Here is a 27897-nt window from a genome sequence, read left to right as displayed (position 1 = left end):
TTTGTTAGATCCTTAAAATTCAAGTTGCCAAACAATCATTTCTTCTATTTGGGTCTGGGATCAGAGAGAAAAAATGGATTAAAATGAGGGCACGGGAAGGTTGCTATAATCATACTACGTTGTTTATATGTATGAAATTGTCAAAAATTAAAAAAATAAATAATTTTCACGAAAACGTTCTTTCAAGAGTATAAACAAATGCTTCTAAAGTACAGTTAATTCGCAGATGATTTAAGGAAAAACTTTAAAAATTCAAGTTCCAGTCTTCTGCCTGAGTGACAGCTGCCTTTGATCAAATGCCTGAAGGTCTGGCCTACAACATGGCCTAGCTTTGCTTTAGCAGAGCCGGCCAACAAAAACAAGGAGAAGGCCCATTCTCCCCTCTGCTGTTCCTAAGTACCAACACAAACACACAGAAAACGGACACATTGAGCAGGGCAACTACAGCACTCATCAAAACTAACCCAAAGTCTCTGAAAGTCAGCCCTGGCCATATATGATTCAAAACACTCATAAAAAGATCGAACTGAATCATATGCTGTGTAAGAAAGGTACTGGGGAAAATCTGAAAACTGATATGCAAAGTTGGAATGTCGATTATTGTCATCTTGGAGGATTGACAAGGTCAAACCCTAAAATGTATTTTAGACTTCTCACACACACTACCCACTGCAGAAATGTCTAATGAAGCAGCAGGAGAATGATTTAGCACTGTGAAAATGAGAGATAACAATGCAAACTGCACAAATAGTGAGCCTTTTATCTCCTACATCGAGAACATATTTTTTTTGGTTTCTCTGTTATCTGTGAGACAGGCACTCAAAATCTACTAAATGCATATAAAATATTTAACTCATATTCACCAGGAAATTTATACCCAGAGGCGCTGTAAACCACTGTCCACTTTAAACTCCCCTCACCCACTTTATGGTAGCAATTAATGCTGCCTGGGAAATACTCCCCAGTTGTTAAGAATGCCATCTTAGAGGTCCATGGCAAGGCATTTTCTTCTGGTCCCCTACTAATGTCTATATTAAACATACCACTAATACTACAAAGGTTCATTGAATAGACGGAGTTTATGTCCACAGGCTGAGAGTTGCTCCAGTCTATTTTTCTCTGAGAATTGTAAAAGTTCACCACAGGGGAACACAACCAACACAGAGAACACAAAAAACAGATCTCACTCACAATTGAATAAAGCAGGTATAAATATGACTTGCTGATGGGTACCCCTCAAACATTTAAAAGGAACAGAGGTATTAGTAATATTAAAAACAAGGACAAAGGATTATTATCTACCGCCACCAGAACGATCCCTATACCATCACCACCATCACCGTCATCACCACTTTCTCTATTGACAACACTTGCTGCCCACACTAAAAGTGCTACCAACTCTCCCTCCTGGGCCAGGGCTAAAGCCTGCAGAAATATAAAGATCTAGACAGAGCATACAAATCTAGCTGAGAGGTGAGACACTGTGCGGGAGGTGATAACTGGGACAAAGGAGAACAGCTTAGGCGTGGCAGTTTGTCCCAAGACTCTTAGCGCTTAACCCAAATGTTGAAATGGCTTGAAGTTGCAAAAATATAAGCAATGTTTTAAAATGGGTATCTTAGTTTTCTTAATCATTTTTCAGGAGTTTTATTTTATTAAGGATCTCTCTCTTTGTGTGTGTGTGTGTGTGTGTGTGTGTATGTGTGTGTGTATACACACCTACATGAGCACAGTTCCTTGTAGAGGAACATATTATGCCTCTAGAGTTGGGGTTACAGACACTGCTGTAAGCTGCCTGACAATGGTGTTGTGAACTAAACTCAAATCTTCTGCAAGAGCAGCCTGTGCTCTCAACAGCTGAGTCATCTCTCTGCTCTCTGGTTTTATTTTTCCAAACTTGAACAACTTATTCATTTGATATTGGGAGCAATGGTTGTCATTTCACAGTTAAACAAATATAAGAAAAATACAAAGGCTAGCGCAATTGAATGATTTATTTATGTGTTTACTTATTTATGAGAGGGCATTTGAGACAGGGTTTCTCTGTGTACACCTGGCTGTCCTGGAACTCTCTCTGTAGATGAGGCTATCCTTAAACTCACCGAAATCCACCTCTCTCTGCCTCCTGAGTGCTGGAATTAAAGGCTTGTACCACCGCTGCCCAGCAATGATTTTATTTATTTATTTTTGTAAAAAAAGTGTTTGACTCTAATTAAATACAACCAAGCTGTATGGAGCTGACAGACTTATGCATTCCAAACTTCCTGCTAGTTAGCCATCATGAAATATTTTTGTCCTTAGGCCTACAACATCATTAAGTCTCTAAAATCTGGCTAGTTTCTATTCACTGCGACTCCAAATGAACTTCCTTGGAAAGGCTTGATATGGCTGCTCCAAGTGCCATCTGATTCAGGTGATTTTTATAGCAACAGGCTCGTCTCTTGAGACGACACTAGTCGCGCATCATCAGATCATTTTTCAGTCGTTTCCCCACTGTGTGCTCAATAAGAAAAGATCACCCGCACATTCTGGGCATCGGAACAGTGCTAGAATACTTAAGGCACAAAGCAGGCTCTCAATAAATACTTGCGGAAGAGATAAATAGGGCCTGTTATATACTTGGCACTTTCCATTGGTTAACTCAATTAATTCTCGGATCAATCCACTGAAAACTGTTTAAGGATTCTCATCAGATAGATGAGTTCATTGAGGCTTAGGTTAGTTAAATAACTTGCCCAAGGTTGCTTATCTAATAAGCAATGAAGAACGACCTCATTCCATAGTTTAAGCTATTACACAATACCCAGCTGTTTATGCTGTGTTTACTGCCCCACTAGGCAGCCTACCGCAGTGGTTAAACACCAGTGGCTAAGCATTAGAATAAAGCATGAATATAGCACAAATACACCGTCATTTTACATTTTGAAACGGCACGAAAAAGATGCTTGACAACTAAGTTCTAGCAGGGGCGGTGTTGCCCATCTCCAATCCCAGTAAGTAGAAGTAGATACTGGAGCCAGGGACTTTCAAAGTCTTCCTGAACTGGGATTCATAGCAAGACCTTGTCTCAACAACAAAGAAATGACACTTTCAATTTCCCTTCAAATCTTTGTGTCTTGGCCAAGGGTAAAGTGTTGATTCATTTCTTTAAAAATGTGAGAGATCGATTTGAAAAAAAAAAATTGGACAAACTGAAATTTGGATTCCATGTAACGTTAAAATATAAAGATGGGCACGCAGGAAACAGCAAATGGAAATGGACGACGCCAAACTTTTCAGGATTTATGAATGAATCATTTATCTGTGTTTCATGAATGGCTAAAATTAAAAAGTATTTTTCCAGGAACAGAAAGGAAAAGTGTTCTAGCAAGGGTGTTCCAGATTCACAGAAACTCAGATAGTGAGCAAACTGCACAAGATTATGACCTTTGTGAGTAGCTGCAGAATTGGGCACAGTCAGACAGTCCCGTGTGCCTCCACAACAACCCTGGCTTTCATTAAAGGCATTCTGAATCTCCAGGAGCTAACATCAGTGTTAAGTGCGTTCATGTATGTAAAAAAAAAAAAAAAAAGTTACTGTGACACAATGCCATTAAAATTAACTCAAACATCCTAGGGGTTTTTTCTATTTTCTATTCTACTTTATTTCTCCCTTTATAAAAGAAATCAGATTGAGATTAGTAACCCTAGGTGTGTTTAAGTAACCTTTAAAAGTATACATCCCTAGGACATTATTATCTGTTTAGGTCTTAAGGTGCCAGTAGCTCTAAGTGTCAATCACAGCAAAGTATAAACTGCTACATCGTCTGAAAGAGAGATAGTAACTGTGCACCAAAAATGGAATCCCATTCTAATTTTACAGATACATTGACAGATAATGGAAGTTTTATTGACATTCTTGTAACTAAATACATATTGATTCTACTATGGCTCATGCTTTGTCTGCCCCAGAGCCATGAGCACATGTAATGTGCACTTCAGGACGGTTAAAACAATTCATTTTGCAAGTACTTGAGTTTGACAGATGTGCAAATGACTTTCATTCTCAAAGCAGCCAACAGCAAAAACTTCTGCAGGTGGATGTATGGGTGGGCCATAAAGGGGGAACGTACTCCATGATTGTATGAAATGGTACGGTTAATTACCATCGGCTTCATCAAACATGATTTAACAAGCATATTATGATTCATCACAGTAAGCTAAGAGCACTGTTATTTTACACCTGCTTGTTTTAGCAGATTGTAGGAAGCCAAATGTTTGTAATATTCAAAATGTTGGCAGAGTTACATTGAAGTGATTGACTCGTAAAATTTTGCTGTAAGCTAGCTGAAACCTTACCTAGTGAAATAGACACTACAGGCTGTGTGCCTCAAACAATCTGAACCCTTGAACCTTGGACAGTACCATATCCTTTGAACTGAATGGCTAACAACTATTTTTGATTCTAAAGACACACACTGAAAATGACTCCAGAAGTTGACTGGCCAATATTCTCCCTGCCGATATAAAGAAGACTTACCATACCTTAGTCTTGGGTGAGTTGGAGATTGCAAAAGACTGTCAAAATGTGGTATCTCTGTTCCTCAGTAGGATGACAGGCTTTGTCTTGGCTTAGTTTTATAAAGTCTCTATTTAAATTGTAATAAACAAACTCATTTTTCCTACTCTACAAAAGATGTACTTATGTCTCTACCTTCACTACATTATGATTTTATCAGTTTATTTGCAAGGCCATTATAATGGTTTTAATGGCCAGCAAGGATACTTTGTTATGATCTTTTTGAATACCTGGAGAGGTGGAAAGCGATGTTATCAAACGCAGGCCTGATCTGGTTTGCATCCTTCCAGGGCAGTCTGAATGCTGCACAGATATCTCACCGGGCTCATTTTCTCAAGCATAATACATTATGATATAGCTTGGGATTAGGAAGCTAAAACCACATTTGTCACGAGATGCATAAAGTATCATATTGCTAAGAGAGCTCAGACTTGACATAAGTAAATAAATGATGCTCTTAGCTGCAGACTAAAGCTTCTTATGAAAAACTGTAATCAAAAATTAAAAGTAGCTGAACATACAGAAACACAATATCCCTTTAAAAAAAGAGAATCAAAATAGGTCACAGTCTATAGTTTTAGAGTCCAGAAAGATAAAGATTTTGGAACACCACCAAGCACACACTGTTTCTGTGGGTTTTTTGAAAGGGATATTGCAATCGGACACAGGTAAAGTTGTAATGACCCATTTTCTACTTACAGGTAGTAGGAGTAAGAATAGTAGCTCCTCCTGGCAAGCAGATCACAGACAGTGGGAAAAGAGAAGCAATGGTGAATGAGAAGCGTGACTCCGTCACATCCAATAGAGCAGAAAAATGTGCGTTAAAAAGAAAACAAAACAAAATGAAATTCGTGGGTTTTTTTTTTTTTTGCTTTGCCATTTTAATTTGCCCATGCGTTGTTAGCATTCTTATGCCATGCAGTTAAACAGACAGATATGCAGCAAAAAATAAAAATTTTAATACAGGATTAGGAAAAAAAAGTAACATGCTGACATTTCCTACATTGCCAAAGGACTGAAAAATTAAATGGCTTGTGTGTTTTTCAACATGCAGTTAAAGCATAGTATCATCCATTGCCATCAAAATGTCATGACTGATGGATCAGCTATGTATAGGATGGGTATACTAAACAGAGTAGTTTATTTTAAATACAAAACATAAAGATCTGATGTTAATATATGCAAAGTACTACATTTTTACACACCGGGTGTATCTTAATGGTACACAGTATATACATGTTATATGAATACAGGTACCATATGCTACATATACATGAAGGTATTCCTACAGTAGATGCATGTGACCATGATATACACACACATTTACTGTATTGAAACATGATTTCAAGTTGATGTTTGGAAGTTTTAATATGTTCATGCTGTGCATTTAAATTATACACAATCAATGAGAAATGGCATATAATTGGAAATCATTCAACAGCAATTAAACTGAAAGAAGAATGACATTGCGTTCTGAAAGTTGCAATATTCCTTTCACAGCCTAAGAACTTACTTTCTATATAATCTCAGCCATAAAGTTTTATTTGGCTGAATTCTAAGCTATTCTTTTGCAACCCAAATCACATGGAACTATTTTCATCGAAGCAAATAACCCTACATTTATTATTCACACTGAGGGATAGTCTAAAGAAACGTTACAATTTCTCATGAAAACACAGATGGTAAGAGGGTTCCCATTTCCACTGTTTTTATTGTAACGTTCTATACTCAAATGAAACTACAGAGTAACACAAACTTTTAAGCTACACTCTGTCTTATCCAGGACTGCTACATGTTTTTGGGCAATGATAATAACCTACCCTGGCTTAAAAAAAAAAAAAAAAACACAGGATGTATTTGTGTGACATACACAACCCATGATTTGAAGCCCTTACGAATGTGCTGAGGTAAGCAATGAGTTCAAGTAATTTCGGCATGATATAACCAGAAGGCAGCAAACACAATCTCATCTGTCTGTGAGAGCATGGGCTTCGCCAGTCACATAGGTGTTACCGAGGAAGGCAAAAGTTCAGAAGACTTTCTAGCCAGTAAAACAGTTATGAAAACTTAAACATGAAAGATTTTAGTGGAGGCCTAGTTATCCAATCATTGGCAACGTAAACCAGAAGAATCAGCAAAGAAGTGCAATTTTAGAGCACTGTCAGAGCATATCCCCCAGCCCCATGCTTGCTTAAGTAACGTCAAGCTTAGCAACTTGAAGGACCTTAGTTTTCATTAGTCATTCTTAGTACAAATCCAGCAAAATGAGGCTACTCAAAAACAAACAAGTTTTTGGATAAACAACAAATGCAAGTAGATTGAATTCCATTCTGAGGAGGGCACAGTCAGAAGCCATTCTCGAGCATCCAATCGGATGTGACAATCCTTTTAATGAAGAAGCAGTGTTGAGTGGGTTCTCTAAGCTATTTGGCTTTTTCGCTCTCCAAGTACAGATTTAATTTAAACAGAGATATAAGGTCTGAAGGCTCGGTTCCATGATTTTTATGGATGTGCACTGGCAAACTAGTGTTTCTCAAAGACTTAAATCTTCTTGTCTCGCCTAGGATGTGTTTTCCTATCACAGAGGTAGACAACAGCAGAGAAAGCACTGTCTGGAGGAAGCACATATGTAGCTAATTGAACACAGAACGCTGTAGTGCATACCTAATGTTTCTAATGCAGATGTGTCTTCTCCAACATACATGTCTCCGGGGACAAGTGTAAAGAGGCAATACATTAAAATCGATGCTCATGGAATTGTCATTAACATATGAGTCTTAGCCATAATGCTAATGTTTTATTTCAAGTAGAAAGCAATAATAATTGGACACTATGAGAATTCATGTACTATAAGCAACATCATTTATTATACAATCGGTACAATTAGTAGAGCAAAACCACTTCTATGCAAGGCTGCTGGAATGCACGCTGCATGTAATTTTTTTTTTCAAAAGTCCTTCCAAATTGTAGAATTATCCAAAATGTTTGCTTGGAAGAAATGAGATGTCATCCTAGTTTCTAAGAAGATGACTTACAGATTCTGACTACTTACATAATAGTCAAATAGCTCCAAGTTTAAAAACTGTGCTGTATATCAGAAATGCATTTGAGTAATGGTATACTTTCATCTCTAGAATACAAATTTAAATTCCAGGAAGTCATATCTTTATAGAACTCCAGGAGGTGGCGACATTTACTGACATAGTATAAAAGATAAGGTTCAATTTAAGCATTTAATATTCCTTTTAAAAATTTTAGTCAGTGAATATTTAATATACAATGTCATTAAATAATGTTTTATTTCCTTCATGCCTCATATGCAACCCATATTTATGAAAATATAGATTAAGGATAAAAGTAATTCTCACTTTGGTTCAAGCACCATAACTGTATAACCATCAATTGTATTATGCTTAATAATAACAACACCTAAAATATGATGAATTTCTCATGTATTTCTGAAAATTCAAATAATTTACAGTTTTATATAAAATGCATGTTAACAAAAATCTATACTTGTATCCCAGAACAAACTGCAAATAACTAAATAAGATTTCACTTAAAAATCCCAAGTAAGAAGAGACTGAGGTGCAGGCAATCTTGTTAGAACTTGTCAAAGAGTTTGAGGGAGAAACGTGAAAATCAGTGGCAAACACATGAGTGTGTGGTACAGGACACTATTGGGTCTTACCTCTTTTTCACAATTACTATGACAACCAGGAGGAGGAGGATGAACACCAAGATCCCAGCACTGATGCCCGCGATTTTCACCACTCTGTCTGTCTGCTTCGCAGGGTCCGGGATCACCTCTGGTTCTTCTGTTGCTGCTGCTAAACAAATCAGAGAAACAGGTGACTAGAAGCCTCTGCTACACACAGAAGACTGCCCCCAGGCAGAAATGGCCAAAGAAGGACAGGCTTGAACAGCAATAACCTGAACACATGAATCTAGAGATGAGCTCCTCTAAAGCACGAAGGACTTAGGGTCATGACAGGGGAAAAGTCTTTCACTCCAGTTTTATTTTGTTGCTGTGTTTCAAGATAAGAAATAAGAAGAAAACCACAGAAATTAATTTGAAAAGGGATAGTGGGCTACTTTTCTTCAAATGCCTTCAAAATTCAGGACAAGTACACTGGGAAGAGAATGGATATAGATGATCGTTCATCAATTTATTTTCTAAAACAACCTCTTGATTGGCTGTGGTGGCTCATGTTGTTGCTTATAATTCCAAGACTCAGGAGCCTGAAGATGAAGCATTGAGAGTTTCAGGCTAGTAGGAATTTGCTTATAATCCATTATAAAAGTTGAAATAAATAGTTCAGAACAAGGAAGGAAAAAGTAAGGAATGTACCCAGAAATATTTCACATCCTCTCCCTAGATAATAAATGTGGGAAATGACTTTAAGAAGATTATAGGCCCTTCCTTCTTTTTTTTTCTCACAAAAATCGTGCTCAGCCCTCATGAAGGTACACAATTAAAATAGAAAACTTTAATCAATACATAAGCCCTGGAAAGCTTTGGAAGACATTTTCCTTTTACCTCATTTACCTTGAAACTGGCAAAGAAACTATTATTATCTGTACTTTACAGATACAAAACCCCTGAGGCTTAGAGAATTAAGGCTAGCTTATGAATTGCTGAAGGGCAAAAACAGAATCTAATACATCTTCTACCTTCTAAGACAGCATTTCTCAGTTTTCAGGTTTGGGGCCCCCACTGCTGAGATTATATATGACAAAAGCTGGGCAGTGCTATGGATTAAGCATATCGGAAACCTGGTTTTAATCTCCAATCACAAAGCCTTGCTTCAGAGACCCCAGCTGAATAAATATGCTACCAACAAGGACTGTAATGTGAGCCTGTTTATCTCCAGGACAACATGTCTATTCTCTTTAGAAGGTTATCCATCTATTCCTGTTTCAATTCTTCCGTTTTCAGTTCCTTCACTTGGTTTCTTTCTCTCCCACACCCAGAGTCTACGATCTCAATATCTGCTCAAGTTGTTTTCCCACTGCCAAGTTGCTGCCATGAGATTAGCCTAATTTTTCAAAGTAAAAGCAAAAATTAGGAGGCAAACATATCTTCGACTAATGGTTTCCTAAATGTTTTACTTAATATCTAAACAGAAGACACACTTCTGAAAAGGTGCTAGTTTGTAAAATAGTCCACTGATCCATCTTGGTTTCAGCCGCAAGGGTTAAATATCCCAATCGCTTAGAAACCGGAACCTGTTATTCTCAAAGGAGACTGCAAGTCCACAGCTTGCTTTTTCTATGAAGTGTAATGAGCTTGCTGGGCAGCGGCATGGCCACTCCCATCCTTACAGCTGAAGGGAACTTGCAGCCTTAATTAGGAGTAGGGGTCACTCAGTGCATACTACATGGCCAACAATCTCATTGTCTACAATGCATTCAAACCTGCCCTAACTCTGCTGGCATTCCTTTCCTTGTGTGGCTTAATGAATGCATATACACATCCACACACGATGCAATCCTAAATACCTAAAACAGGTGGAGTGTCTTCCTAAATTGCATGCAGAACTCTAAAAGCAAAATGTTTATTTCTTGCAATTATCAAACATTTGGTTTACAGAGATACGTTTTCACACAGTAATAAAACAAAGTGATTTAGAAATCTAAGAGAAACTCATCTGTGGGATAATTTCTACAGTTCACTCACTAAAGTCTCCTCTGGTCATGTTCTTTGCTACACTTGGCTCTCACGGGGCAGGGATGACAATCCGTTGGTACTCTGACATACCTAACTTATGGAGTTAACTGCCAGTGTTTGACAATCAGTTCTTAATTCTTGTTTGATGCATGCTCGCTCTCTCTCTCTCTCTCTCTCTCTCTGTGTGTGTGTGTGTGTGTGCATGCATTTATGTGTTCACATGGGAACATGGGTGTCTTCCTCAAGCGATAGAATTTTTGAAACTGAGGTCCTCGCGGGACTGTTAGGACAAAGAGCCACCTATTACAGCTCCTTCAGTGCTAGGATTCCGGATGAGTGACACAACAACTTTTTATATGGGTGTTAGAGATTTGAACTCAGCCCCTCATGCCTGTTTAGTTTGCGCTTTACTAACAGGGTTAACTTCCCAACCCCTGCACTTTTTGTCTGTCCTTGATTAACATGGCATAGTTCCATTACATAGACACCATTCTCAGTACACTCAAGATTCTCTCATATTGTGACAAATGATTTGCAAATATTGTTAGGAATTATGTGTAGACTTTAGTAGTTTGGATAATGATGACTTGGAGATCAGACTGAGGTCCTCTTGCTTTTACAGAATGTTACCAATTGTATCATCTCCCAGCCAAAATCCATCTCGTTAATATGTTTTAATTCGATTGTCACATGTAGCATGCTATATTTCATAGGAAACTTCTGAATCTGCTAAATCATTTCAAACATAAAAATGCACACAGGGACAGATAAAATGGGCATTGGGAATATAGGTTCAGAAATAAATTCCCACCCAAAGAAGCTTAAATATTACCTATGCTGTATCATTAAATAACTCACATAAAAAATAGTAGACAAGCAATTTCAAATTCAGAGGATAAAATTTTTTTAAAGAAAGTTTTACGAACAGGAGTATTTCTGATAAATTGATCTAAATATATTCCTGGGAGTGGAATGTCAAATCGAAAATTTAATGTTTGAACACAGAGATTGTTAAGCTTGCAGGTGTGTTCCGTGCACAGGGTGTTAGGATAATTCATGAATTGTGAAATCCATGTGCAATTTAAAGTGATAATCTGTGGCTTTCTTGGAGGTGGACCCTATTTATAGTTAACTGGGCAAATATGCTCTGTGGGTCATGATTACAATTCATGTACAGATTATTGACCAATTCTCAATATAATTGCCAAACTTGAAAGAGAGTCTCTGTGTGTGTATGTGTGGGGTGATAGATCTTTTCTCTGAACTGGAAACTTTCCTTAGAGGATTCACCTGTTATTATTACCAATACTACCAAACAATTGTGCTTTTTAAAAGAAAATGTGCAATTTTATTAATCTGTATGCTTTTTTTAAGGGACAGCGCCTTCCTACAGAACTCAGGCTGGCCTCGAACTCATTATGCAGCAGAGCATAAGATGTAATTCTCCTGACTCATCCCACATGGCTGGCTTCCTCTGTATGCTTCAGTCACATTGATTTCTTTAGGTTTTTGCTCAGTAGAACCAAAGAACATACACACAATCTTCCATTATTAGAAGATTCATTAAAGGAAATATACAATAGCTTTTAAGTGAACTTTCGCTTCCTATTTTCTTCAAAGACACAGGACACCTATAACAGTGGTTGCTTCTCCAGGCCTCGTAAAATATTTGCATGCACAAAAACAATGGCGAGCGTCATTTTCAGAAAGTCAAAATATTGGTTCATATTTTATTTGTCAGAGAGCACCCAAAGAACCCCTAGGTTTTCAGAAGCCTAGAGTGGCATAATTCTTTGCATGATGTGGGGGGAAGCCAGAACTTTATTTTTATTGAGCACATTTATGAAATACATTTTTGGGGAAAGGGAAATAGTTAAAGAACTTGCTCCCATGAATAAAATAATTTTGTTCCAATTCTAGACCAAAAAAGTAAAGTCACATAAATTTCTATGGAAGTCAAAACTATTCTAATTTCTATGATCAAACAGAATCATTTCCTCTCCTTTATGATGGATATTATAGACGACATCTCGCAGCATAGTCTTCTAGGGAATCTTACAGTGTTTTGAGACATCACACTCAAATTCTACACATCCTCCTGATGTATTATGGATGTTTCTCCTTTTTCGGCTGTAATTTGGGAAAACCATTCAAACCTTTCCTTAAAACCCCCAAGCACGGGCTACAACCCCCACTGCAAGCAAGGCAGCAGCAGCAGCAGCACTGACTGACTAGTGACTGGAATTCCGTAGGCTCATTTCTCTCTATTTGAATGCCAGAAGCCGCTCATTTTCCGGACCACTAACTATTTGCAACACTGTCCTTTTATGGGAAGTCCTCTGCAGTGTTCCTGCTTGTGTCACGACATCATCTTTTCATGGCACTGTTTATCCAGAACTTTTTTTTGTAAATGCTTCCTGTTTTGTTCATCCATACAAAGTAGGTGTCATTTTTAGTTCCTCAAGGGCCTCAGCTTCTTGTTGCGGTTGTCCACACTTTCTGATTTAGTGACGTCATGGTCCCAACACTTTGGTTACCATCCATTCCGATCATTCTCAAAGCCATGCATTTCTGACCAACATCTCCTTGATCTCCTGACCCTGCAATGGTTTGATTATTGACTTCTCTCGTATGTATTATTCTCCTTCAACACACTGTGTCTAGATGTGAGCCTATACGTTCTCCTTACAGCCCCCATCCACTTCCGCCCCCTTGTAGTACACGGCTCTGCCACTGGCTTCTTGAAGCTGAAAACCTGGGCAGCATCCTTTTTTTCCTTCTCCTTCTCTTTATCTCTGTATTAACATATACTTTATTATCCACACCTGGATGATTTTGAATGTGAAGTTATTAATAATTATGAAAAGACAAAATGGAAACAGGAATGTCTGGGGTAGACATGGAAACAAAGCCTCTGTCCGGTGCAAGAATTATAAAGTACTATTCCTTTGTAAGTACCAACTTTCTACCCCTTTCTCTGTCCCTCTGCTACATTAGCCCAGACCAGCATTATCTCCCATGTACATGGCAGCTGCTTACTTTTCCTCTGTATCCTGCCTGTCCTTCAGCAAAACACAGGTTGCATTTCCATATATTATGATGGTCCAATCACACCACCGATTACAGCCTTCTTGTGGTTTCCCATTCATAACATAAAGACTGTTAAGGCAAGAAACATGCACACTTTGCTGTATTTTTTTTTTTTTTTTGTATAGCAGGGCTTGGGACGGAGCCACAACACAAAAATATTAACTGAGTGAAAGAAAGAATGGCACTATGTGTGCATAAAACAAACTGAATGAGCATACAAAAATCAGATAGTTTCCTCAAAACATAAGGATCTGTTGTATTTTACCACTCTAGATCTAGTTTGAGATAAAGCCAGACACAGAAGGGCACTAGTCTTTCCTTAACAGGGCCGTTTCCATCTTCTGTCTCAAACCAAGTTCAAGTACATCCCAAGGTGAGACTAGTTGGAGAGACATGCTACCAGTTAACTTTAGACTTGAAGAACTTATCCAAGGTTTAGTCTGTAGAGCTAAGATCTCAGCAGAAGAGAACTAGGCACCTGCCTGTCATGTATTATATAGATTTTAGAGCTGTAGTAGTTAAAAACATGAAATGCTATAATGAAATTGATTTACTGGCTTTGGGGAATAATGTAAAACCTAGAAGTGACCCCTGCAACTATGTAAAGAATGACACAGGAAGAAGTGGCTTTGTGGCAACCAACTCAGTACAAAGCTTGCATACGTGTAACTACACATTTATGAGAGACACAAGGAGCCTTGTGCTACTTTGCTATCATTGTGTTAAAACACGATGACCAAGGCAACCTACAGAAAATGTCTACTTGGGCTTACAGCCCTCAAAAGGGAGAGTTCACGATGGCAGATTGGAAGTAGGAGGGGGCAGATACTGAGGCTGGAGCAGAGGCTGAGGGCTGTCATCTTGAACCATAACACGAAGCAGAGACAGTGAACTACAAATGACTAGCTCTAGAAACTCCCAAAGCTCACTCCCAGTGGCCGAATTCCTTCAGCAAGGGTACATCTCCTGAAGCTACCAAAACCAGGTTGTCAAATACTAGCACGAGGCATATTTACCATTCAAACTACTACAGACCCTAACATACATTTACCTGCTGCCATTTTCCTAAGGATACAATTTACCACTGATCCAAGATAGGGGCACAGCAACCAGATAGAGTTAGTACCTTCTAAAAGAATAACTATATGATGTGCCTTTTAAGGATGTCAAGTTGCTTAATGCTGTGAGGTAATTTTATAAATGGAAACGTATAATAGAACTGTGGGCAGATGGGATGGCAATGACTAGAGGTCAGCCTTTGAGTCTATCATGTAAGAATAAAAACCTGTGAATAAGCCAACTCACATCACTTAGAAAAATAGTTTTAAAAAATTAGCAGTCTGTCATATAAATAGATAATGATGGGTTTTGTAAAGTACATGTTATTAATTAAATAGTCCACCACTGCAGACTTCTAAGCCTAGGGGCATCTTGAAGTATTTATTACTTAACTCAATGATCCTTTGATGTCATCTTGCTTTATCACCTCGCATGATCCTATGATGAAATTTGTTCCCTCTTAGATTGCTGATTATCAGAAAAGGTCATTCAGAGGTTTTGATTCGTGAAGCAAAGAAACAGTCACATCTTATACATTCATTTTGTTGTAAGGGTTGGGAAATATTTTTCTTGATTAACAAAGAAACTTTCTTGAAAATTTATAATGTTGAGAATGTAAGAAAGGAAGATCATGAAGAGCTAAAATTATAAAACAAAAGTATGCCTTCCTATTACAAATATTTCAGGCTAATTTCACACAGTTTAAGGTATTTCCTTCAAGTCTGAGATTTTTGGATTAGTTTTTGTTTAGCAATGATAGCACATAAATGCTACAAAAATTCTAAATAAATAATAAATATACTTTTTTCATGAACACATTAGTGTCACATTTCAGGAGTATACTTAAAAATAAAAAAAAAGCAGAAAGCGTTTCTCTGCTTTATTTTCTTGTGAGAACAAATATTTGATACTACATATGAATTTTTCATTAAGTTTCCCATTTCCCGACATGCAGAAAGTGGGCAAGATAGAACCATGGTGTGCTGTCTTACTTCTTAAACACAGTGGGTCTAGCCACAATGTTTTTTGAAAATCTGCCTTGACTTCTCTCTTCCAACTCCTGCTGCATTCAAAACTCAATTATCTTGTTTTTTTTAATAAATTTTTTTAAATAGCCCCTACTACTTCCCACATCAGCTTTCTCCGATTTTATCTGTTTTCCACTACCAGGGTGAGTTTTCTAAAACGTGCATTTAATGAAATAGCCACTCCAACCATTTCAAACACACAAGGCTTTCCCAAATGCGGCTGGAGTCAACCCTCTGATCCTCAGCCACTGACAAATACGTTATCATATACTGTATTATATTATATTATATTATATTATATTATCATATACTGTAACTATCTAGAACTAGCGGCCCATCATCCAATAATCTAGTCACACCTCACTTTACTTCCGGGGTTAGTAGTCTGTGACTCAGGGATTATATCCATGTCACTGTGATGGAAACAAACACTGGAAACACTCGGCTTTGCACGATGTAACTTGTGACTCATTGTTCTGCCCACCTGCATCGAATGTGGTCTCCACGCAAATGATGTCATAGATCTGCACCATCAGATCTTTCATGTGTTTTAAACATGCTGTTACAATGTGCTCTCTGATATTCACTTGACAAAAATGGCCTGGAGGTATTTGAATATTTAAACCTGTGTCTTCTATGAAATGCCAAGTGAACACCTGTCACCTATTTTTGTGACTTAATAATACACACACACACACACACAGACACACACACACACACAGACACACACACATGCGCGCGCGCGCGAGTGAGGGAGAGAGGATTCAGTCCGTACCCCTGGCTGACTGTGACTTCCCTAGGCAGCTCAGGCTGGCCTTGAACTAACAGAGATACACCTCTCTGCCTCTGGAGTGCTTGACTAAAGCAACGCACTACACACCCAGCCTTCATCTATTTTTAAGAATTTGTTTTTACCTTTTGGGCTCTACGTAGATACTAACTTGCTGTCTTTATTTGTGTTGCGAATCCCTTCCTCCGTTGAGCAGCACAAGAGGAAAACATATCTTTGTATTTTAACCTCTAAAGTCACCAATTAAACCTTTATAACTAAAGATCAATAAATGTATAAACATTTGTTTAATGTGTGGGTGTGGGTGTGTGTGTGCCTGCCTGTGCATGAGCATGCGCAGATGCTTCTGAAGCCTCTGTACAGACCAGAAGAGGAAGCGCTGGGCGCTTACCTTGATCCCTTTCTGCTTGTCACCTTATTCCTTGTGACAGTGAATCGTAGTGACCCCAGAGAGGACTGTCTTTTGGCTACACTGGCTACGCCGGAAGCCCAAGCAATTCTTTCTCAGTAGCCCACACGCACACACAGACATTTTCAGCAATTTATGTGGATGTTTGGTATCTGAACTCGGGTTCTCACACTTGCACACTGAGCATCCGTACCCATGGAGCCTCCTTTCTAACACTGCAATACGTTTTATATGGTATGGGAAGGAAATGAGAACTCACAGCCATAGACAACTCTGAGTGCTTTCAGAGTGGGTCCCATGAAGTATGCACCATCAGACAGAAAACAACACCAACACCAACAAAGGAGGGCACAGAATGAGTTGGTAAATGGGGGGGGGGGGGTTAGCAAGGCCTTTGTTCATGAACTCCTTTCCTCTAATTACAAGGCAAGGCACCCCAAGTTCAGGGCTCATGCTATTTATGGCAAAGTCAGGGAAATGCTTCCTGAGTCTTGCAGACTGCTTCTGAGGGAAGGTAAGGAGAAGGCCAAAGAGACCTGTTCAGCTCTGTCATTTCTCAAAACAGAACAGCGCCCTCTCCAATTCAAAGCTCCACTGCAACTTAAAGTAGTTGAACACTGCCACATTTTGGAGTAAAGTGCCCTGAACTCCATGGCTCTTCATCTTACTTTATTCATGGTATAAAAGTGAATTATTGTTTTAATATTAATGAAATAAAATACATTAGTCTATGTTTTATGAGTAGTGCTTAGCATTCAGTAACTTTTCCAAGGCTGAATTTATTAATTTTTTTTTCATTTTTCCCCTAAAAATTGTAAAAGCTGTGCATGCCATATCTAATCCTGAATTAACGCGGGTCTGCTTCCCCAGCAGCAGGGACGGGAGGAGGCATCCCAGCCCCTCCACTGCCTATGTTCATAAGCACATAGTTTCTGCACAAGACTTTGGGATGGATATAAAGGGCTCAGAAACTGTTCCTGTTCATATCAAAACACGAAATTGCAGGAGTCACTGTTAAGTTTTTTCTACTTTTTAAGTCCCTCTTGTGATGGCCTGACATGGTTTGAATGGGTTGAGTTGAACACGCTGTGGTAGAGGTAACATGTTCTTATTATGGTTCTTTTCTTGAACATGTTCACTTTTCCTCAGATCTCACTCTGGGCATCTTCCTTAGAGATAAACCATCTCTCTTTTACTTTCCTTCTAGGACTGTCATTATGATTCGTTCCCCCTTCACCCTCGTAAAGAAGGCTCATGTGTTGAAAACTTGGGGGCCAGTTGACCACGGTGTAACGAAGCATGAAGGATTTGACCTAGGATTCCCACACCATTATTGGGAAATGGGGCCTGGTTGATGGAAGCAGGTCCCTGGAAAAGTTTGCCTCACCCCTGGACTTCGTTTACGTGGTGTTCTCTGCATCTACCTATGGCATCTACCTATGCACCGCAACACTTTTCAGCTTGTTGGTCATCGTGAATTCTTAAACACTAAAATTATGATTTTAAAAAACCCAGGGCATTTTGCATGATTGGCAAGTGTTCCACTACTGAACCATAACTCTTGGCTTCAGATCACCAATTTCAATCCAGTTCTTTCTTTTACCCAAGACTTACTCTCTTACCTTAAAGCATCATTCCCATGACCCACAAACAAGATTTTGCTGACAGTATTTTTTCAGCAAATGTGTAACAGATTAAGAGATAAAATTGGTTAATAAAAATTCAATCATAATTTTAGTGTTTAAGAATTCACGATGACCAACAAGCTGAAAAGTGTTGCGGTGCATTAACTAAAAGAGTATATATCACCTATAGTATACTACAAATTTCTAGATTTTTGAAAAAAAAATCCATTAATGCTAAGGTTAAAAATTAGTTTATAATTCTAACATATTTTAAGAAAAAAAAACCCACTTTTCACAGCCCCACTATTACTTGATATATAATCTATAACATTAAATTAATTATATATAATATACTATTATATGTAGTATAATATATAAATTATCATATATTAATATATTTATATTAATTGTACAATATATAGTTAAAAAACAAAAGCTATTCTTCTTGACCTTGTACTTGCCACTTTTACTTGGAAAGAAGTGTGATCAACCTAGCATTTTTAATCGCCTCAAAGACACAAACAAATGAGGTAGGAGGAGGGCAATATATTACTGATGTCAACCTGGATCTCTAACTTACAGAAAGAATGAGGAGGAGATAGAAACATAAGTGAAGTGGGAGCGAGTTGCATCAGCTCCTCTTAGGAGATAAAGTAAACTAAAGTGGAAGAACTGAGCCCGAGCCCGAGAGAGAGCAAGAAAGGGTCACAAGAAGTAAACTTAAGGCAAGGACCACACACTCCCCCTTGCACCTTAAATCCACAAATAAGGCATCTGTGGCATTGCTTTATTTCCATCAGCTAAAGGATCCCCTCTCCTCCTTACATGCCCAATATATTCCTAGTCCTTGCAAAATTATTACTGGGTAAGATAAATGCTATCTGTGAGTGATTCTGAGTAATAGAAGTTGTGCACAAGGAAACCAGGACCCCTTGGAACAGAGAGAGCATATGTGTGTGTGTCCCTGACATGGGGTGTCTTACTCAATCACTCCACAAGTCATTTTTGTGAGACATGGTCTCCCACTGAATTTTGAGCTCACTCTTTTGGCTTGGGGGCCTGACTAGCAAGCCCCAGAGAGCCTACTGTCTCTATACCCTGGACAGGCTGAACTGAATACGAATGCTCCCCACAGACTCATATATTTGAATACCTATTTACCAGGGAGTGGGTCTGTTTGAAAGGATTAGGAAAAGAAAGCATGTCCTTGTTGGAAGAAGCGTGGACTTGTTAGAGGAAGTGTGTCTCTAGGGGTGGGTTTTTAGAATTTAAAAGGGCATGCTAGGTCTAGTCTCTTTCTCTACCTACTGCTGTTGAATCTGGATGTAAATCTCTCAGCTGCTTCTGTAGTGCCAGGGAAGCTACCATGCCCCCGACTATGATGATAATGGACTAACCCCTCAAACACAAGCAAGCTCCTATCAAATGTTTCCCTTTACAAGAGTTGCCTTGGCCATGGTGTCTCTTCGCAGCAGTAGATCAGTGACTTAAGATGCTGGGGATAGAATGATATGCCTTCACTGCTGGGCTCACCTTTTCACTTATGAGCTAGGCATCCAAACTCGGGTCTCACTGGCTGTGTAGTGAGCACTTTACTTACTAAACTACCTCTCTCCCCAGCACTGGCACTGAGTAATTCTACATTTGGAGAGCCACTCAGTGACCATGTCAGAGGTGGACAAGAGGGAAGACCTTTCAGAAGATGATCTGGGGGTAGATGGTGGAGCCTCATCTTAGCTTGCATGCAAAGTATCAATCACTAACACCACGGCTTGGTTGAATCTGTGCAGTTGGCCTTAAAGGGAGTTCAGAGTATTGGAGCCACTTATTTGACCAAAAAAAAAAAAATATCTCATTTCAAGTAATAAAAGAGATGAAAGAATAACAATTCTGCTTTCATGCTTTGGGGAAGCAAATAACACAATGTTGTACTGGTGGAGGACTAATGAATTGAGCTACATTCAAACTAAAGATAGTAAGGGGGCAAGGAAAATGTCAGTAATAGTGATTAACCCTCTACACACCACTAGACTGTTGAGACATCTCAGTAGCAATGGTCTACTCAGAGTAAAGTGGGTTTGCCTGAAGATTACTGGGAAGTAAAAGAAAAGAGTTCAAATAAAATGCTGGCTCCCGTATCCTAGTCACACACAGTGTTTATAGCAAAGAAGGCCAGAAACGACTAACTATAACCTTCAAGTGAAATGTTTGTAAATGACCAACGTGGGTAGCTGCAGACACTAGGGAAAAACAACCCTGATAATGTCAGTGGTATTTTTTTCTTCCCACTCCCACAAATGGCAGGATCAGAAAAGTCTCTTCCTCAGGGAAAACTCTGGAATATTAAAATGTAGGCACTGCATGTAATTAAAAGGCAAATGCACTTGACATTTTTGTTGGCACAAACTCAGAATGCCAGATCTGGGCCAGTCATCCAAACACGCCATTCAAAGCCTAAGCAGGGAAATTAAAACAACAACAACAAAATATGAGAAAAACAAACAGAAGTCAAGCAAACGTTTTAGCAATCTTCAGATGATAAAGTTGAAATATGATCTAAAATACTAAGCAGGACCTACCTTTTGACCTATTTCCACTGTTCTTTCTTGTAAACTCAAGGATTAAAAGTTCTTGCTATTTTGGCTGCTTTTAGTTATGAATTTTATTTTCCTTTTGAGCAGGTTATTTTCCACTAAGGCTTAGATAATTCATTAATCTGGCATATCTCAGGAGAACACACAACAGGGTTTAAATCACATTAATAGAGGGTGCACTGCAATTTTCTAAGGTGTTTATTTACTAAATTAGAGACTGCCCTGATATGGCATGGAGGGATCAGAGTTTTTGGGTTGTTGGTTTTTTTTTAATGATTTTATCTGAGTCACAGCTGTTCCAAGATAATTTAGTATAAGGTTTAAATTATTAATAAATGCTTTAGAATTTGAGATTGATTTTTAATCCTAAAATGTCATTTGGCCTCAAGTGAATGAGTAAATCAGAGCCACATTTTTTTAATCTCCTTCCCTCCCATGGTGTGTGTGTGTGTGTGTGTGTGTGTGTGTGTGTGTGTGTAACAAAGAACAACTGGAAGATGACCTAAACCCAGGTCACCAATCTTAGTGGCAAGTGCTTTACCTGGCTGAGACTGGTCCCAGAATCACATCTTGAAATGGTTCTGATAGTCTAAAATTATCCAATCACCAATTTTCCATTGCCAAAATGTCAAAATATCACTTATATCCAATGAATAGATTACATTGGTCCACTTACAGATAATAAACCCAGTTTTACTTAATATTTTCTCCTAGTCCCAACAGGACTCTTCATATAAGAAAAGTTCCTTTTCCACCCTGAAGCCTTCCCCAAAATTTTCCCACCCTGGTCTTCTGAATTTCTTGGCTCTTGTTGGTGCTACACCACACACACACACACACACACACACACACACACACACACAATAAATAACACATATGTATCATAGCATGATGGTGGTAGAGTGTTTGCACTTTCTTGTTGCTTGACAAGAAATGTTTGACACTGCTCAGATTCTAGGACTTCACAGCCTCTGGGGGACTGCTCTACTCTGACATACTTATTTCCTGGACCTAGAGTTGAGTGGCTTTTATTTGTCTTATCTTTTGTCTAAGCAAGATCATGCTGTTGCCCTGTCGAGCCTGGACATCACTATGTAGAGCAGGCTAGCCTGGATCTCAGACATCTACTTGTCTCTTCCACTTGAGCCCTGGGATTAAATGAGACAGAGTTTTAAAAGGAGCAAACAAAATTTCTGAAGCCTCTCCTCACTGATATTTAAACTTGGGGATTTATTTAACTTCTCTGAATCTTAGTTTCTTTCTATATGGAATGGATTCCTGACATTCTTCTATGCCTACTCCACAGAAGAAATGAAGCAACATTGAAGGAAGCTTCGAAGAAGCTGGTATGTTTTCCACACCTGCCTTCTTTGAGGGCACAGACCAGCATCGCTACTCTCCAGAAAAAACAAAAAACAAACAAACAAACAAACAAAAAAACAGATTACAGAATTACACGCTCTCTAAATTCCACACTTTTACATTACTGTTTGGTCTAATTTGCCCCCTGCTGAAACATATAGCTTTATAGCATATATGCAAATAGGCTGTTAACCTTTTGCCTACAATTCCAAAAGCTTTAGCAGTTGGTACAAACAAGTGGCCAGCAGCAGGATCATTAGCTTTCTAGTACTCTGAGCCATACCTTTTCCTTCTTCAAGGCTACATTAGGCTTTCTATGTCCTCGTTGTAGCAGTTTAACTTTTGGGGGTCTTAGTAATTGTGTCACCCAAACTTTTGGCTCCTTACTCTTCGGTTCATATGTACTTGCCCATAGACTTTCAACAACTGACTTCATTGTCCTTTGATCTTTTGTTTATTTGTTTTTTCAGCTCCCAACTCCTGAGCTAACTACTCACAGGCTTCTTCCATTTACTGTTTGGCTATCTTAAAGGTACTATGTTGGGAAATATTATTTTCAGGTGTGTGACTTTTGTTTATTTTGCATTTGTTTAACTCTGTGAAGCTGTGTTACTGTGAGTGTCTAAAACATCCGATCGTCCTAATAAAGAGATGAATGGCCAATAGCGAGGCAGGAGCAAGGACAGGCAGGACTGGCGGGCGAGAGGATAAATAGAAAAAGAACTATGAGAGGAGGGAGAATGAGGAGCAAGAGAACAAGGAGAGGAGGACATCAGGGTCCAGCCACCCAGTCACCCAGAAATCCACGGAGTAAGAAGGAAATTATGATGTACAAAATTAAGAAAGATAAAAGCCCAGAGGAAAAGGGTAGTCAGGATAATTTAATATAAGAAAAACTGGCAAGCAACAATCCAAGCTAAGGCCAGGCATTCATAACTAAGAATAAGCCTGTGTGTGTGATTTGTCTGGGAGCTGGGTGGCAGGCCTTTCAAAAAGCCAAAAGAATAAACCTCACACAATCATAGTGGGTACTTTGCTCCAAATGAGTCCTTAGTTATAGAAAAAGGAAAATGTGCGTGTGTTCTGAAGGGATCCCCAAGGCATTGCTCTCCAGAAAGATTGGTGGTTCTCTGAAGATGGGCTCAACATGGTACATGCCAGCTCCTCTTTGCTCACTGACAACAGTGTGATTCTGCTCCTTCCTGATTTCACCAAGCCTTTTCTCTATGAGAATATGCCTTCTGCAGTTCTCCTACCCCTACTATATTTTTAGAGACTAGACAGTACAGCTTTTCTATGAAAAACCTCTTATATTAGTTATATTATTGTTGCTGTGATAAAGCCCCATGGCCAAGGCAACTTACAGAAGAGTTTATTTGTGCTTATGGTTCCAGATGAGTCGAGTCTGATGTGGTGGGGAGGCATTTTATCAAGCAGTAGACACAGCAGCTGGAATAGTAGCTGAGCGAGGGAGGGGAAGGGGAAATTGTGTGTATGTATGTGTATGTGTGTTTGTGTGTGTGAGAGAGAGAGAGACAGAGAGAGAGAGAGAGAGAGAGAGAGAGAGAGAGAGAGAGAGAGAGAGAGAGAGAGAGAACACACTAATGGCAGGAACCTTTGAAACCACAAGGCTGCTTTGGATATCCTCCAGCAGGGCCATACCTCAAGACCTCCCCAAATAGTGCTGTCAACTGAGGACCAACCAAGTGCTGAAAGATATGATCCTGTGGGGGACTTTCTTATTCAAATCACCACACCTTTTCTACATTTTACATATCCTCAGTAGATTTGGATTTAGATTCGTCCTAACCTTAGCTATGAAGTGATACTTCTAAACCAAATACCCTAACAAAATAAATAAATAAAATGCAAATGATTCAATCTCATTCTCCCAGCACATTTTTTTCTGCTTCAAAAATACTGAACAACTTTTCTGATGTCCAGCAAACTGAGAAGTGGGGCTGAAGAGGAAAGGGCAAGGAAAAGTTAAAACAGAGACTGCCATCTGAAAGTCCGAGCAGAATATGAAAAACAGATCCATAAAAATGTTTTTATATTTATTCCAAAAAGGCGAAGACTAAGGAGTTCTCAGTGTCTCGATTTGAAGCTGCAGTGGAGAATTAATGAAGTCATAGCCTCTATTTTTCCTTACTACTTTCTTTTGCAAGAATAACAAACAATTCCTTCAGTTCTGCTAGAAAAAAACGTCCTTTTGAAAACGTTCCTTCCTTCAATTCTTTATCTTTCGTTTCCTCTCGCAAAGGCACACGCTGCTTCATGTTTCTCGCCTGTAACACAGGAGCCATGGCATGTTTGCATAAGCTCCTCTCCTGTTAGCTGAAAATGCCTGCAAGTTTACGTCCCACTTGTGAATGCCATGCTACAGTCATGGTGAAGTGAACTCAGCACATTCTAACCACTGTGCTCGCCAGAGTCAAAGGACCCCTTAGAGCAAAATGAATAATGAGGGAGGCTTCTCTTGCAAATGGGCGGTTTTCAGGAGACCGAAGGGAACAAAGTTCCTGTGCACAAAAATGAACATGCCTAGAAGGTGTAGGCCTCATTTATTAACCGGTGAGACCTGCAATCATGCTGATAGGTGCATCATCCTATTTGGGCTCAGATTGTGTTATATGCATAGGAAAATTATTCTTACTTTTGGAAACTATTCGTAATGGTTAGATTTTTGTCAACTTGACACAGGAGTCAATTGGGAAAAGATAGCTCAATTTTAAAAAATGCCCCCAAAAGACTGAGATAAGTCTATGAAATATTTTCTTGATTTATTTAATGATTGGTATGGGAGTCCTCAGATCACTGGGGTGGGTTCATCCTGAGCAAGTGGGATTGGGTGGTAGAAGAAAGCAAACTGATCACCCATGAGAAGTGAGCTAGTGTGCAGTGTTCCTCCATGGCCTCTGATTCCGTTCCTGCCCTGATTTCCCCCAGTGATGAAATGTAACTGACATATTAGATGGTCATTCCTTTTATCACACCAATATAAAGTAACCCAGGACAGGATCCTTTTATCATAAAGAATTTAGTAAAGAGGGCTAACCACCACGTGCCCTAGCTGGGAGGGAAACTCCTTCGGAGTTTGAGCTCCCCTCCTAGCCTTCCATGCTATGTACCACTGAAATCTGTCTTCACACCATCCTCACACTTGACTGAAGACGTGGAGCAAGGAGACTCTGACCAATGTGGGAGGGCTTCACTTCGCAATGTGTGAGATGGAAGGTTGGTACCTTTATTTGAGGGGACATCTGCAGGGAAGGATCAAGTCTCCAAAGAGTCTCAGAGGAGCCATGAGAAGGTAAGGCTAGCAAGAGGAGAAGGAAGTGTCCTTCAATAGAACTTCAAAGAAGTCTAAATATAGAAAAAGGCTTCTCATCGCGGTGAAAATCATAGGCTACATTAACTCCCTCAAAATACCCACACTTATCATTTCTTCACTGTTATATATACAGTTTTCTGTCTGGTAGAATAAGGCCTTGGACAGCTGTATTTACAGTTTGGATTTTTGGTCTGCTGGAAGAAAAAGGACTTGGCTAGGAAAAGAGAACCAATATCAGGTTTTATGAATCTGGAAAGTCTCTTGGTTCTTAAAATGATTATTATAAACCATACTTTTCAACAGCAGTTTTAAAAATAAATAAAATATTCTTAAAATGAGGATACAAAGGGGTGACTTGGAAGCGGGGATAGATGTGGGCAGAGTTGGAGGGAGGAGCATGAATACATTCAAAACATGAATGTACGGAACTCGCAAAGAACTCATACAAATAAAGAAATGTACAATTGTGAAAGCTGGGCTTTCTTTTTCATCCCTTGACCACTGGCACACAGGACTCAAACCTGACTAGACATAGGATATAGTTGTCACTTAGAAAAGGTGACTTGAAAATTCTTTCACAGGAAGGGTTTTGTAGCCTGAATCTTTTTTCTATTTGCCTTCTGTTCGAAACTCTACTAAATTATTCTATTATAGTGTTAATGTGCAAACTGTACTGTTATGTATAGGATAAATTATAGATTTTAAAAGTTAAAATAGTATGGTTTCCTTATTGGAAGTTTGTCATTACCAAAAAAATATCTAAGTTCAATACCATAACACATTATTTGAGTAGCATACGTGTATAGTATCTTAGGTTGACTAGAGTTTAAATTCACCAAAAGTGAATTTTCAGAGAACTCTGGGCAGCACCCCCACAGAAATGACACAGGTTTTGTTTGTTTGCTTGCTTTGATGTTCTGTGCATCTGAATAAAGAGAGCCCCTTTTGGACAGGACCATATTAAGGGTCCAGTTAAGAGAGGAAGGAACACATGGAGCCATTGTTTGAGATTAGTGGGCCCTGGTCTTCTGAGAATTTTTGTGCCCTAAACATAAATATGGAAACCAGCCCTGCTCTTCAGGGACTTCATTCTGTCTGACATGTCCCTACCAAGGTCACACTGATGCACTATGACTATGAGTAGAAACTCCATCTGATGTATTTGGAGATGGGAGTGATTTGCGGCCATAAGGATGGGAAGAGGCCATGTGGATGTGACCCTATAAATACATTTGTGGCTTTATAGGAGGAAGAGAGAAAGTCAAGTAACTAAGAGGGATGTCTGAGTGTATTACTGTGTGCACTGTCTTTGAGTACCCACTAGCAAGAGGCCCTCTGCAGCAGAATCAACTATGGGATCTTAGTTCAAAGAGATGACTAAACGAAGACCAGCCATTGTCAGATATTGGACCTGTGGTACTCAGCTAAATCAACAGAAAGGAGACTAAGATTATTCCTGTTTTTAATGAAAGAAAGTCTTGTTACATGTGCACTGACTTTTGACTTTGAATTTATACATTTCTGAAATTAAATAATCAAAATGAAATTTCTCTGGAAGCTAAGTACACAGTCTCTGTCGCTCTAACTTTCTCTGCTGTTCCTCAGTCTGAATGGATGTTTCATCCTTTCTGTCTTCCATTTCATATTCTCTTCAACACAAAACGTACTCTCACTACATCTCGCTTTTAGTTATAGATTTCCATTAAAATTCCACTAAGATATATTGTTTTAAAAATATTACTTTTCTTTTTTTTAAGAAAAAAAGATTTGTTTATTTAATGTGTATATATGCCTACATGCCTGCCTGCAGGCCAGAAGAGGGCACCAGATCCCTCATTACAGGTGGTTGTAAGCCACCATGTGGTTGCTGGAAATTGAACTCAGGACCTTTAGACAAGCAGGCATCTTGAGCCATCTCTCCAGCCCCTGACTTTTAATATGCTTTTAATAAGAGACGACTTCATCTCTTACTATTTTTATGTAGGGAACATTTCTAGGGCAACCAGAGATGTTGTCACAGATTTTAGTCTCTATTTGTGGTCCATCTCCCTTTAAACAGACTCACAGTTCAAATCCCTAAAACATTCCCAGTCGTAGCAGTAACTCACCCTTCGGGTATGTAACCTGAATGAACACACTAAACAGAATTCCTTGCGTGAGCCCAGCAACCATCTGGACACATCTGATCCCGCTGCTTCACTGCATATTTAGGATACTACTACAAGCGCATGACCCCCAAGTACTGGCATTGTAAGAGATGATGTTTGCAGTATTAGAATGTTGCTATGGCATCAGCAAATCACGCTCCCAGGGAATCTCTTGTTTACCAGGAATGTTTTCAAGAAGACGGAAAGGATTGATGGCTGCTGGTACCATG

The 27897-nt window shown here is 39.0% G+C and overlaps 1 protein-coding gene across 2 annotated transcripts in view; it reads right to left on the bottom strand.

Annotated features, from left to right (window-relative positions):
* The window catches only part of Ptprk (protein tyrosine phosphatase receptor type K), a 523134-nt gene that overhangs the window by 32999 nt on the left and 462238 nt on the right, over positions 1-27897 (bottom strand). The window contains exon 14 of one of the 2 annotated variants that reach the window (XM_038340426.2): positions 8250-8388. In XM_038340426.2, coding sequence (XP_038196354.1) covers positions 8250-8388 — 139 coding nt within the window. The remainder of the gene's footprint in view (positions 1-8249; positions 8389-27897) is intronic. The other variant, XM_038340427.2, reaches the window with a different exon arrangement.

The sequence above is a fragment of the Arvicola amphibius genome, chromosome 8 (genome assembly GCF_903992535.2).
Source record: "Arvicola amphibius chromosome 8, mArvAmp1.2, whole genome shotgun sequence".
NCBI lineage: Eukaryota > Metazoa > Chordata > Mammalia > Rodentia > Cricetidae > Arvicola > Arvicola amphibius.
This window is presented reverse-complemented; position numbering and strand designations above follow the sequence as displayed.